The 13943-nt window shown below is 45.8% G+C and overlaps 1 protein-coding gene across 1 annotated transcript in view; it reads right to left on the bottom strand.

Annotated features, from left to right (window-relative positions):
- Window positions 1-61: 61 nt before the first annotated feature.
- The window catches only part of nid2a (nidogen 2a (osteonidogen)), a 38921-nt gene continuing 25039 nt past the window's right edge, over window positions 62-13943 (bottom strand). The window contains exons 18-41 of the mRNA XM_041965803.1: window positions 12921-13046; window positions 12483-12619; window positions 12289-12394; window positions 12032-12165; window positions 11825-11930; window positions 10995-11128; window positions 10771-10876; window positions 10419-10552; window positions 10193-10298; window positions 9391-9521; window positions 9205-9310; window positions 8820-8953; window positions 8615-8720; window positions 7694-7827; window positions 7470-7575; window positions 5838-5967; window positions 5652-5752; window positions 5401-5573; window positions 5016-5145; window positions 4746-4917; window positions 2278-2435; window positions 1942-2065; window positions 1733-1845; window positions 62-304 (exon numbers count right to left, since the gene is read on the bottom strand). Coding sequence (XP_041821737.1) covers window positions 294-304; window positions 1733-1845; window positions 1942-2065; window positions 2278-2435; window positions 4746-4917; window positions 5016-5145; window positions 5401-5573; window positions 5652-5752; window positions 5838-5967; window positions 7470-7575; window positions 7694-7827; window positions 8615-8720; window positions 8820-8953; window positions 9205-9310; window positions 9391-9521; window positions 10193-10298; window positions 10419-10552; window positions 10771-10876; window positions 10995-11128; window positions 11825-11930; window positions 12032-12165; window positions 12289-12394; window positions 12483-12619; window positions 12921-13046 — 2918 coding nt within the window. The 3' untranslated portion in view covers window positions 62-293. The remainder of the gene's footprint in view (window positions 305-1732; window positions 1846-1941; window positions 2066-2277; window positions 2436-4745; window positions 4918-5015; window positions 5146-5400; window positions 5574-5651; window positions 5753-5837; window positions 5968-7469; window positions 7576-7693; window positions 7828-8614; window positions 8721-8819; window positions 8954-9204; window positions 9311-9390; window positions 9522-10192; window positions 10299-10418; window positions 10553-10770; window positions 10877-10994; window positions 11129-11824; window positions 11931-12031; window positions 12166-12288; window positions 12395-12482; window positions 12620-12920; window positions 13047-13943) is intronic.

The following is a 13943-nucleotide window of genomic DNA, read 5'->3' as shown; positions in this document are numbered from 1 at the left end:
AATACAGTAGAAAAAAAAAAACCTAAAAATGAGGTATAAAACAAATTTACAAAACATTTATGTTGGGGTTATATCTTTAAGGTGAGATAATGGGGTCGGGGTCAGGGTGAGTGGAGGGGATGTAAATTTGCTCTGACGGTCGATCTTGCAACAAGAAGCCATCTTACTCCTCACTGAGTGTCCTTTCCTCTGAGGGACACTGGAGAGGACAGTTTTTCGGGTGGTCCCGCCCTCTGATCAGGAATCTCCCCAGAGTTTTAGCACCAAAGGACCCCGCGGCTGCCAGTCTGTCGTTAGTGGATCCCTGAGACACAAATCAGAAGTTGAGAAGACGGAATGAAATGTATAGCTCCGGGAGGAAATGAAGAGTTAAAGGTCTGATTTTCTCTTCCTGTGCGAGCCCAAATGTGACAGGATGAGGGCTTAAGTGCTGCGGCAGCCTAATGACAGAACAAACAACAAAGCCCTGCACTTAACAACTTGTGGCGACTGTGAATTATCTCCTTAAAGAGCATGTGTGAGTGTGTGCGAGTGTATTCAACAATAACAGCTTTTAAGCCTCTTACAACCGGCTCCCAAACCCTTAACAAGTGTGTTTTAGAGCTGTCATCATGGTCAAAATTACACCACATGTCTTTGAAGCCGCCGGCTGTTATTTCGTCTTGAGGCTTTGTCGTGCGGCTCTCGCCTCGTCGCTCTGACTGTTCTGACAGTCGGACGCGCAAACCCTTCTGTCGTGAGCAGATTTGAAACTCTCCGCAGATGTGCGTGGCTCTGACAGCGACACCTGCCAAGGTGCTACTTTGGGGATTATCCTGTGTTTAGAGGGCGACTTTGTACTTTAACGGGAGGCTTTGAACGGACTCGAAGCCATCTGCAGACATCAGCACATCAAGCGTGACGCACACAAACACAGAATACAGGTAGAGGGTCGCACACAGCTGTGTGATCATTGTCTTTTGGTCTCATGTGCGCACACACACAGGCCGCAAGTAGAGGGACACAGACAGCTGTGTAATCATTGTTCATGGCTGGATGTGAAGTCATCACACACACAGGTAGAGGTGTGTGATGACTGTTTTCTGGCTGCAGGGCGATGAAACACAAGCTCGAGTTGCATTTACATCCACTGAAAAAAAAATGTTTAACCTTCAGAGCTTCTCATTGCAATATAAGGTTCAACATAAGCTTCTCTCTCACTCTCCAGAGGTAGGTACCGTATGAATCTATCACAGTTCAAACTATAACAAACTTTTTGTCTTCCGTTTTTCAGCACATAAAACAGCGCCTGTGTGTTGCACAGCTGACCTACACTGAATGCTGTACCTGAACGCATCCTGTGTCGACACAGCCGCGGCGCTGAAGCTGCTGCTCTGCTAACCTGCTGCTTTCTGCACAGCCTGGCTGTATTATTGTGTAAGAAGTTCATATGTCCTGTGTTTTCTGTCTCAGTGCAGCCTGCGGGGTTAAGGCGACATCTGGCGGGAGTTGAGTGATGTGATGACATCACTGCACGCAGACCAATGAGCTAACTGTCTGGTACACCTTGAGGTGTGTGTGTGTGTGAGAGACAGAGGGAGACATTTGGTTGTTATTACACAAACCCGAAATAACCTGTCTGAACATAGAGTGTGTGTGTGTGTGTGTGTGTGAGAAAGAGCAAGCAAGGTGACCACACACCACTTTACTAAAGTGTGAATAAATACTTGTTTGCACAATCCACACATCTCACCTGATAGACAGTGGCTGGTGGCTATGGCGATGCCGTACAGGTGAGAGCGCTGGTCAGGCAGGTACTCATCAGTGAACTGACTGCTGTCTTTGCTCACTGCGATCACTCCGTCCCTGCGGGGGGCAGACAGAGAGACGGCTCATTGAGAGGTGATCAGTGATGAACTGAGACAACAGTGCTGCACAACAAAGAAGAAGAAGCACGGCTACCGTCTCCAGTCCGTGTAATAGAAGTGGTTCCTGTAGTAGACCATGCTGAACGGGTAGTTGAGGCTGGGGTGGATCACTCTTCGGCCTGAACCATCTGGGGATACACACTCTAAACGCTTCGTACCTGACGTGCAGAGAAAAAGAAGAAGTGGATCACTGGGGCTCCCATCATACTTCAAAATGACTTTATCGGCTGATAACGGCCAAGAGTGTTAGCACAGCTGCTAACACTGCTTTTAGCCGAAGAACTCACATCCTGTACTTAAAGCATCATGACCATGATGTCAAAATACTCTATTACAAGTTCAAGTCCTACATTTCACAGTGTGTGTTTACCTGCATCGGCCCAGCAGACTTGTCCTACAGAGGAGTCATACGTGAGAGCGTTGGGCAGACCGATGCCGTCAGACACCACCACCCTGCGGTTCTGACCATCCACCGACGAACTCTCGATCTTCGGAGCTTCTCGGTTCCAGTCTGTCCAATACAGAGTGCTGCAGGGAGGAAAACAGGCGTGAGGCACAACTCCACCCACATCATCCAGGCTCCGTTCGCCTCAGGAGGGACGACTAAACCCATTTTTGCGTTCTTGCATGGATGTTTTCTGGCTAACATAATGAGACAAGAGGAAACCTGCACGAGCATCAAATGTAGCTGCACGAGCGGCTACATGAAGGTACGAGAGCGAAGGCCTCCAGGGAGCAGCTGTCTCATGCTGATGAGGTCACGGTCAGGTTACTCTGAGCAACGTGTGACCTTTGACCTCCAGCTGCGTCTTGGCCGTTCACATCGGAAAATATGGACAACGTAAATCGGCACATTTGTCCATTTTCAATAAACTAGTCCCGCCATATTTCTCATGGGTGTGTTGTTGTGACGGATCAATTATAATCCATTGTTTGCAACGTTTGGAAGTTTGCGCAGCGGGATGACAGCAGGGCTTCAGGCAGAGTGTGTGTGGGCTGCGTATGACGCCACGTGGCTTTTCATCTGTAGATGATGGTGTACATGTGGGCAGTCCGCTGGGAACGACGGCTAATACACACCACATGAGCAATCAACTTACACGCACGCACACACAGACGCGGGCCGTGTGTTTACGAGTGTGTACGTTCATCAGTTTGACGAATCTACGGGTGAGCAGATGTTGGCGTACGAGACGCTCATATACGTGCACATGCTTTTATAATGTGTGTGCACGTAGTTTTTGTGCGTCTGCTTTGCTGTGTGTGTGTGTGTGTGGAAGGGCAACATGTGCAGGCTCAGAAATCACAGAGCACATTCTTAATCATAAGTGTAGCCATGTGAAGCAATAATTGCACGCACACGCACACACGCACATGCACACACACACACACTTGGCCTTCAGTCAGAAAATGCACTTTAAACTGTCAAACCAATAATGTGAAACATACATTTACGGTTTTATGATTTGGGTTATTGCTGCAATGTTTAATCATTTGTAACGACCACATTAACACACACGCACGCACCCACACACACACACACACACACACACACACACACACACACACACACACACACCTGTTGATTATGTGATTAGTTGCGATGATGAAAAGCAGATGTTATTCCTGGAGAGATGACCGATGAAGGCCGCATGCTTTTTTACCCTGTGTGTGTGTGTGTGTGTGTGTGTGTGTGTGTGTGTGTGTGACTGTCCAGGACTCACAGCATCATTAAATCCAGCGCAGTTTTGTTCTCTCAGTTTGTCATACAGAGCATAAAAGTCTCATATGACAGAATGATCAAAGACTCGCTCCACCCTGAAAACCACATCCCATCGATTTCTCTGTGATCTCCTGTCTCTCGCTGATCAAGTCAAGTTTGGGTCACAGCCTCCCAAGTCTAGAAACCAGACTCATCATGGAGCCTTTTGGCAAAATGGCTTTCAGTGTAATCTGGACTGCGCTAATGAATGAGATGCTGGCGTGGTTGACTCATAGCCTGTCTGAGGACTTAACTGTGTTGGATTTCCTGCTCGTGCTAATGGGCTGAGAACCATCTGCGCCGTCTCCTGATGTTATACCGCTCTTGATGCAGAGGAAGCTCACGGTGCTTCAGTGCAGCACCTCCGGGATGTTACACTCGATCGTGAAGAGAGTGTGTGGGCGCTTGTTTGTTTCTTGGAAGAGATTTGTACGTGTTTGCAAATCCAGACTAAACTGGCCCGAGGCTTCGCAGCGGCAGCTCTTCAGACAGATTTTAAACCGACCTGGCCCGGGTCAGCCAATCACAACCGCTTATCTAATATGGGACGGGTTTGATATGAACTGGACTGGCAAGAGAGAGAAATGCAGCGAGGAAACAGCTTGTCAGCAGGATATTTTCACATCTAACTCAGCGAATTTGGGTTTTTTCTGACCGAACCACAGCTGGTGATTGTTGGAAAAGTTTAAAGACCAAATATTTTTTTGAGTTTTATTTTTCTGTTGAGTTTGAATGAAATGTGTCTTGTGGTAAAATTGCTGTTTTTGTCTTTGAGGTGAGCAATAATGGCTGTTTCTGGTTAAACAACTGGAGCATCCTACTCTAACAAAAAGGTCCACCTCTGCAGGGATCCTTACGGTAATGTTTCCAGACACTGAGAATAACAATCTGAGCCTGTCAGCGGCAAAAACAAACACTTTCAGTGGACAGACTTTGATGTGCCCGTTGATATGGTACCTTGGAAAATGAACTGATGATGCTCTATTTTCTCTATTTTGCAGCTTTGATGAAGGCAGAAATGTGCCAGAACACAGAAAGACAAAAAGAGAAGCTGATACATGGACGGGGGGCTTTACCCGGTGGAGGAGACCACTATGATGGCCCGGGGGTTGACCAAGTCTGAGTCAAACAGCGTCCGCCTCCCACTGCCGTCCAGGTTGGAGGTTTCGATCACGTCAGGGTTCGAGTCGACCCAGAACATCAACCGACGATTGACGTCCACCGCCAAGCCCTCTGGACTGACCAGATCTACATGGAGCAGGGAGACCACATGACATCATCTAAAACATCATAAACTACGGCTATTACAGAAGTAAAGGAGTGTGTGTGTGTGTTTGTGTTCTTACTTGTGTTAATGAGTATTTCAGGCTCGGCTCCTGGCGCCATCGAAGCTCTGTTGATTGTTCTTGCAGACAAATCTGTCCAATAGACTCGGTTCTCTTTGCAATCATAGGCTATACCAACAACTATGGAACCCTGGACGCACAAATATATGAACGTGAGCACACATTTAACCAGATATGTTCTCATAATTACAGGTCTCATTGCCCTTCAGCTCTGACAGTCAGTTATATTTTAAAACTGGTTGCACATGTGCGTAAATGTAAAGAGTCTGGGCAAAGAACCACGAGAATGATGTGTGTGCATAAGAACTCAGTAACAAAGTAAATACAAGCAGTAAACGCTGACAGAATGTGTGTGTGAGCAGGTTTCCATCCGCTCATCTCTTACATGCAAAGTCAGTAGTGTTTTGGACCGAGCTGCATCCAGTCTGGTCCCGTTGAGAGGCAACGCCCCTATTTTCTGTCCCTGAGCGTACAGCAGTGTGATGTCAGTGTTTGGCGGAGGGGTCACATCTGGGCGGGGCAACGGGCGCACGGTAGGCGGGGCGACCGAGGGAAGGCCTGAGACGAGATTGGACGGATTAAAATAAGCCACGATTGGTGGAAAAAAACAGCACAGTCTCAACAGGCAACACTCACACGCAGGCTTGACGACGTCATGCGATCGGGTACCAGGAACCTCCCGGCCGTCCTGGTCCACACACCAGCAGTACGTGGTCTCTCCGTAACACTGGACTGGGCTGAGAGACAAGTCATGAGTAACCCGCCATTAAAAAAACAACGCCGACTCCTGTTTGTAGCCGCATGTGTGCACGTGGCGTGTACCTGAACTGTCCGTCCGGCTCGCACTGCGGCACGTATTGTTGCGGCTCTGGTTTTCCACCGTAGTGCTCAATCAAACTGGCCCTCCATCGCTCGCACACGCTCTCGGAGCGCTGGGTCGGAGCCACAGGGACTGAGGGGGACACGAATCAAACACACCCAACGCTTTAAAGTTACTAAATATAATGCTGCATGGCTGTAAAATTACAATTCAGATCCTGCTCTGCAGCAGTCCATCATGATTTAATTATATTCCTGGGGTGTTTTCCAGCTCAAGTTTATATTACAGTGATAGGTGGAGTGCTTGATTAATGGTGCGGGGAGGCCCTGGGTTTAAAGAGGCGCACGCACATAACACACATCTTGCTTTTATCAATACTGTTTACCTTGTAAAATCTCTTTAATAACTCATTTTATAGAAGAGCTTTAAAACTAAACCCAAAACCACTTTAGTCTTCCACTCTTGTTTATACTGGCCTCTCTCTCTCTCTCCAATGTGAAACTGCACAGCTTCAAGACTAAGAAGGAGATCGGGAGCTCTTAAGTGAGAGATCAGAGAGGCAAAGGCTGACCAAACAATTAGACTGATGTCTCGTAAGAAGTTTTTCCAGCAGGATTTATTGTAGCGGAGGTCAGCAAGCTGCGATCCAGTCTTATGAATCACTTGGTTTTACTTCTATTTGCTGTTTAACCACATGACCAACTGAATTTCGTGGCTCCTGTGTCTCTGACATCCTTCCCAGAAATCAACAGCGTGTGGATTGTCCACTAAATGAATGATATTTCAATCCTCAGGCTGACTAACTGTGTTGGCAATGACTTACTGTGGGAAGGCATAAATGCAGACTTCGACCAGCACACAAATTTGACAGTTTAATGTGGGCGTTTCATGCCTGCATCACGTAAATTGCTAAACTGGTCGCAAATTTAATTTGTGAATACAACTAAAATTGTCAAATTATGGGGTTACATCCATGCAACTAGTGTTTATTTTCCTCAACTCATGATGTGGACCAGTGGACATGAGCAGGAAAAGCCCTCGCCGCCCTCATCAGGGACTATTACAGAAGAATCCCTGTGTAATCCACTGCAGCAACCACCAAAATAAACAAATAAATAAGACTGTGGTTGCAGGCTGCAGACTTGAGGCGTGAACTAGTGCGACTGCATATGAGGCAAAGCAGGAATTAAATCCACGAGTTCAGATAAGTTGGGTTTTAAAAAAAGCAAATGCACGAGCGTGCGTTTCTGTCCGTCTGCATGTGCAGGGCGGGTGCAGCGCTCGGCCGGTCAGGCGGCCCGTCTTGTTTTGGTTTGGTCGCCTGGCGACAGCGAGCAGCTCATCTTACCGCAAGATGACCACTTCAGATGTTTAGATGGTCATAAATGGAATTTATAGCAAGAGCTGAATTTATAGAACGGCCCCCGTGTGTACATTAGAGTGTGAGTGTGAGGGCGAGAGAGCACTACAGAGTTTGGACTGTTAATAGCTGCAAGGATTTCACTAGATTTCCTCTTCTTTTTTTAGATCTTCAACAAGTACAAATGCATGTTTTACACTGCCTACACAACTATTGATCAATGAATCAATATCTATGAAACCCAGAGTGTTGAAAGCTGTGTTGACAGTCTCACCTGGTCTGTCACAGTCCACAGGTGGTGTACCAGGTGAAGTTCTGGTTCCTGCTCTCTCCTGTCCCCTGACGTCCACACACCAGCAATGTCCACTCGAACCTTGGCACTGAAACACAAAACCATTCAAAACAAATCATCAATTATGATAATGAGAAGAAAAACAAGAGGAACAGAACAGAAGAAAAAGAAGAATCCATGCGTGTTTGCAATGAAATCAGTTTTACCTGCTGAGGTGTGTACTGTCCATCAGCATCACACTGAGGCACAAACGCTCCCAGTATAGGAAACCCCTCTGGACTGGTGGTCTGGACACTGTCTCTGTGCTGCTCACAGTGAGTTTTAGGACGCTCTGGCTCATCTGGAGAAAATTAACACATTTACATAAATTATTCAGAAACACATGAGGGTTCTTGGCAAAACAATTTATATAAGTCGCTCTGATTTACTGTCTGTTGGACCTTCACGTGTCTGAATGTCTCCTGTCAAGAATGTCCTCAGTCAGGCCTTATCCTGCACTACCAGCTCTATGCAGATGACACTGATCTTTCTTTTTCTGCATCAGGCGCACAGATTGAGATGATGGAGCCAGTGCGTGTCAAGCTGTCTCCACATCACCTCAAGTCAGCTGTAAGAAAACTCGATTCTGTCCTGGTAAAGAAAGAATCTAGTTGAACCCTGAACCATAAAATCCTGCTTTCTGTCAATGGCCTGCTCTTACTTTATTTAAGCCATTTTTGGTTTTAGACTTTCTGGTGTGCAAGAACTTTGCAGTCATAAACCCTGACCTCTGCAACACCTCTCTATTGTTAAAACAATACTAACGCACAGACTGTTCTTTCCATACAATCCCTGACAACCATCTGGCATGCATCATGGATATTTATTGTTATATGGGTCTGCGATCTACAGCATTCAGCTTGTTCAAGATCCTCTCATATCCTGTATACACTACATAGTATAAATATGCCTGGCTGGCCTCATAAAGGATTCTCCTCAGCCTGTACAGCTCATTAAGAATGCTCCAGAGTGTTTGTGTCTTCCTCCAAAATCCATGTAATCATCCAGCGCCTGTTAAAACCAACTCGTTTTATCCACTGGAACTCTCACATCTGAGACATAGTCCGAGGGTGAAACTGCAGCCTCACCTGGTCTGTCACAGTCTTTAGGTTGTGTACCAGGTGGTGTCCTGGTTCCTGCTCTCTCCTGCCCCCTACTGTCCACACACCAACAATGTCCACTGGAGCCATGGCACTGAAGCAATAAGGAAAGATCATTCAGGTATTCTGTCTACTATTCTATTCACGTCCAAACAAATTAAAACACAGGTAAAATAAGTCAAAAGATGATCACCTGCAATGGTATATACTGTCCGTTCGCATCACACTGGGGTACATAGGCTCCAACTATTGGATACCCCTCTGGACTGGTGGTCTGGACACCATCTCTGTGGTGCTCACAGTGAGTTTTAGGACGCTCTGGTTCATCTGGACCAGAAAAATGTGTACATTTTTACAAGGCATTAGGAAACGTAGGTGTTGCTTGCAAAACAGAGGTGAGTCATTATGTTTTCTTGTTGAAACCCCTCTGACTTATCTCCAGCCAGAGCTCCTCTGCTATCATGCACCCCCTCACTCTGGCTTACCCATTTAGCTGAGACCCAATCTTTAAATCTGTCAATTCGTCCTGACAAGTTTGGACAGAACAAGCCTTGTGTAGCCAGGAACAGCAGTCTCACCTGGTCTGTCACAGTCTACAGGTGGTGTACCGGGTGAAGTCCTGGTTCCTGCTCTCTCCTGTCCCCTACCGTCCACACACCAACAATGTCCACTGGAGCCATGGCACTGAAACACACAATAACAACAATCATAATGACAGAGCAAAGAAGACATTAACGCCTCCATACATTAAAAGCAGGTCTTACCTGTTGAGCTGTATATTGTCCATTTGAATCACACTGAGGCACAAAGGCTCCCAGTATAGGAAACCCCTCTGGACTGGTCTGGACACTGTCTCTGTGCTGCTCACAGTGAGTTTTAGGACGCTCTGGTTCATCTGGTTAGGACAGATAACAGGATCATATTCCTATCTTATATTAGCAATTAGACCATACATTTTAATAAATGTACATTTTAAAGAGTTTGCTAACCATCAGTTTGGAAATGATCACTTTGTATTAGAATTACTTTATCCTTTTCTACACAGGCTTCGACTTCAGGCTCATAGTTTTAAGGGCTGAAGGTTGTAAAATCCATTCAGCTGATATATTTGTGTCAACATTTTATCAAGTATAAGAAAGAGTTGCATTTACTTTTTGCTGATTGTAACAATATATCAACCAAATGTCATTTTTTTCATTTATTTCTCACATTTCTTAGCCTCGCCTTCAGTTTCTTGCTGTCACCCTCTCCTACCACACACAGTCTGGCCGTGATATCACCTGTTTTTCCAGGCATTCCAAGGCTCTGACCCAACGACCTCCACAGTGCACCACTTACAAGGTTAGACACACACTCACGTAAACGTGCGGTCTGTTTGACTTGTCATCGAGTTGAGGAATTAGGGGGATCACAGGTCAGTGTTTAGCAAGAAAGCCTTGGAGAGCCATGACATAATACACCTGCTGACGCTGGTGCTCTTACTCCGGATAACAAACAGCTTTAAACACTCATGGGGGGCTGAATAGAGGGAGAGGTCTGTCTATTCACCGTGTTTTTCTTTCTCACCTGGTTTGTCACAGTCTGTAGGTGGAGCGCCAGGTGACGTCCTGGTTCCTGCTCTTTCCTGTCCCCGACTGTCTACACACCAGCAATATCCGCTAGAGCCATGACACTGAAAATACACATTTAATCAGTTTCATGCAGTCACGATTATCATGCTATATTACATTAAACTCAAAAGCAGTTTCAGTTCATCTGTCTGGCAGTCAGCCGATCGGTCATTAATGCTGACCTGCAGTTGTGTGTACTGTCCATCAGCATCGCACTGTGGTACATAGGCTCCAACTATTGGATACCCCTCTGGACTGGTGGTCTGGACACTGTCTCTGTGATGCTCACAGTGAGTTTTAGGACGCTCTGGCTCATCTGGGGAGGAAGGAAAAGAAATGAGTTCAAACAAATGCTACGTTTTAAGAAAATCTGTTGATTTAAGTCTGATTTCCCAAAATGTTGAAGTATTCCTTTCATGACTGAAGGTCTCTCCAGCAAGAAGGATGCCAGGTTGTCTGTCTGGGAGCTTCCTTCAAATTCAATTAAACCTAAACCTAAACGCAGCGCGCACATGCTGCCAGTCGAAGTCTCACCTGGTCTGTCACAGTCTTTCGGCAGCGTACCAGGTGGAGTCCTGGTTCCTGCTCTCTCCTGCCCCCTACTGTCCACACACCAGCAATGTCCAGATGAGCCGTGACACTAAAACACCAAGAGTCACCATCATAAACTCACGTGTTTGACTTTTTCGAAATTATGGTTAAGTTACTGATAAGAAAATAATAATGTTTCATGGATTAAACAAATGACAAGCACTGACTTGTAATGGTCTATACTGTCCATTAGCGTCACACTGAGGCACGTAAGCTCCAGCGATAGGATACCCCTCCGGACTGGTGGTCTGCACACTGTCTCTGTGGTGCTCGCAGTGCGTTTTAGGACGCTCTGGTTCATCTGTAAAGGTAGAAAAGGGTAAAAAAAAAGGGTTCCCATTCAAAAAGTGTACAGCGGTGTCCCGCTTTTTTGTGGTTTTAGTGGCCAGACGTAACACTGAATTCAAGTTGAGATCCATTAATAACATGCTGCAGCAGCTAATGTTCCATCCTGGTGTTAAAGTTTATGCTTAGTGGGGGGTTGCTCAGGGGCTTTTTAAGGGGCCCTCCACTGATCTTACATCACAAGTTGAGTTTAATGGTTATGTTTAATCCAACAGAGCCCGGGAAAACAGTTGTATAATGTCTTCTGTGTCTCTGGAGGAGCTTTGTCGCGTCTGAGAAAACGCCCCTGATGATGGAGTGAAGGTGAAGTCATGAGGTTGTCTCAGCTTGGCTTGGCGACTACACATTTCTAACTGACATTCTGCGTTACAAACCGGAGGCGTGGAGCCTGAAAGACGCGGGTGTTCACCAGATCGAGTCGAAGATGCTACATAGACGAATCATGGGAAATGTAGGACGCTAATCTCGGCCTCTGATGCTTCAATTTCAACTGTTTTTATTTTGTTCTATTTTTTGAAGTAGCCCTTCAATGTGAGTGGCTCTTACCTGAAATCCATACATGTCAAGGCAACATTTGTGTCTTTGTGTAGAACAATCATACCACACTGGTACATTCAGAGAACTTTTACAGTCTGGGATGCTTTTTCCTCACCTGGTTTGTCACAGTCTGTGGGTGTTGTACCAGGTGGTGTTCTTGTTCCGGGCCTCTCCTGTCCATTACTTTCCACACACCAACAATGTCCAGAGGAACTATGACACTGCAGCAAATAATATCAGAAAAGTATTTTTATTAGCCTGAAACTACAAACATCTCCTCTTAGTAGATCTTTCTTTATTAAAAGATTAATTTGTTACGAACCTGCAAAGGTATATACTGGCCATTAGCATCACACTGCGGTACATAGGCACCAACTATTGGATACCCCTCTGGACTGGTGGTCTGGACACTGTCTCTGTGGTGCTCACAGTGAGTTTTAGGACGCTCTGGTTCATCTGGGGAGATGAAGATGAACAAAATAGGAAAAAAATATTTTTTTTAAATGTTGCTGTCGAGCAATCACTCTGATGCTTTTTTGACACTGTAAGTGCGTTCCTGTCAGCGGGCGTATATCTCACCTGGTTTGTCACAGTCTCTGGGTGCTGTACCAGGTGGAGTCCTGGTTCCTGCTCTCTCCTGCCCCCTACTGTCCACACACCAACAATGTCCAGTGGAGCCATGGCACTGTGATGAATTATATGTTACATATGTTGTACATGACGAAACTGAAGTCATCAGTCAGACATGCACTTCATCACCGGCCGGCGCTCACCTGCAGTGGTCGGTACCGTCCGTCAGAGTCGCACTGCGGGATGAAGGCTCCAAGACTCGGTCGACCGGTGTGTTCCACTCCACTCTGAAGACTGTCTCTGTGCTGCTCACACTGGCTCTTTGGACGAACTGTCTGTCCTGTTGACGAGCAATTAAAGAAATACTTTTTTGCTCCCTTTCTGATATGTCTCAAAAACTGCAACAAAACTGCAGTGTCAGTACTTGGGGGCAGAGTTCAGATTAAGCGAAACTGAAAGTGAACTGAAATGTCAAAATAAATGCTGGAATTATAGACAATAATGATCCCTAACTGAACAAATCATTCTAAAAATATGATTAGAATAGTTCCACCTCAAATCAGATCTTTATTACTGTCATTGAAAATTATACAGCAACTTTTGTCACGATTTTGCACGACCATGATGGCAATTTTACCGACCTTCCTGCTGGGAGCAGGAGAAACCATCACCATATAGTCCAGGCAGGCACCGACACTGGAAGGATCCCAGTCCGTTGATGCATCTGGCACTGACGTGACACGGAGAGGAGCTGCATTCATCTATGTCTAAGACAACAGAGGGAGCAGAAAAGAAATCAACAACCACAAATTGGAAATCAGAAAAGTACTTTCCACTAACTCAACATATTTATACTGATATAGAAAATTCTGTCTGGCTGGAAATAATTCAGTTCGAGGTATCTTATCAGTATTTTATGGACAATTTTATGTTAAGTATTATGTTATCTGTCAAGGAGGAGGGTAGGGAGGGTTCAGAGGAAGTTCATCAAAAGTTCATACTAATGGGTGAAAGGAGGACACACACACACACACACACACACACACACAAACACAGGACCTCTCTCCTCCACACATTCCAAAGCAAAACACACATTGTGTCATTGCTCCATTTGTCTTTCACTTTCACCCCCTCTCCTGTCTAATCTCGCCCTCTCCTTCTCACATTAGCCCTCCCGTTCCCACTCTTGTTCTCACATTTGTCACCCATCCTCCCCTCTCGCTGTGTTTTCCTAGCTTTTGCAGCTGTGCGTTACTGTTGTGGAAGAAATGTGATGCCTGCGCCTGGACAAATATGTGGGTCTCTTCCAAATATTCAGCTCATTTTGGAACATGAGCAAAACATCTCTTATGTGACCGAGCTGAGAGCATAACGAAGCTGGGAGAATGACATGTTTGCTATTGTAATAAAGTGTATGTGTGCAGAGGGTTCCTTATTTATTCATCATAATTACAGTACATGCAGGCTGACACCGCTTGATTCAGCACAAACTGCAGCATCAGCACGTTTAGTGGTTGAAGTTGATGTTTTTCCTAAGTCAAGCCTTTATGTTTCATGGCTTTAGCCGCCATCCATAATGTAGTCTTCAGTTAAATGATGGAGTGTCATGGAGCTCAGCTCAAAGACAAACCACAGTGACGGGTTCGTCATTCAATTGAGAGAAT

Source organism: Chelmon rostratus, chromosome 24, assembly GCF_017976325.1.
Source record: "Chelmon rostratus isolate fCheRos1 chromosome 24, fCheRos1.pri, whole genome shotgun sequence".
In the NCBI taxonomy this organism is placed as follows: domain Eukaryota; kingdom Metazoa; phylum Chordata; class Actinopteri; order Chaetodontiformes; family Chaetodontidae; genus Chelmon; species Chelmon rostratus.
The sequence above is the reverse complement of the archived record's forward strand: the minus strand, read 5'-3'. Positions and strand labels throughout refer to the sequence as shown.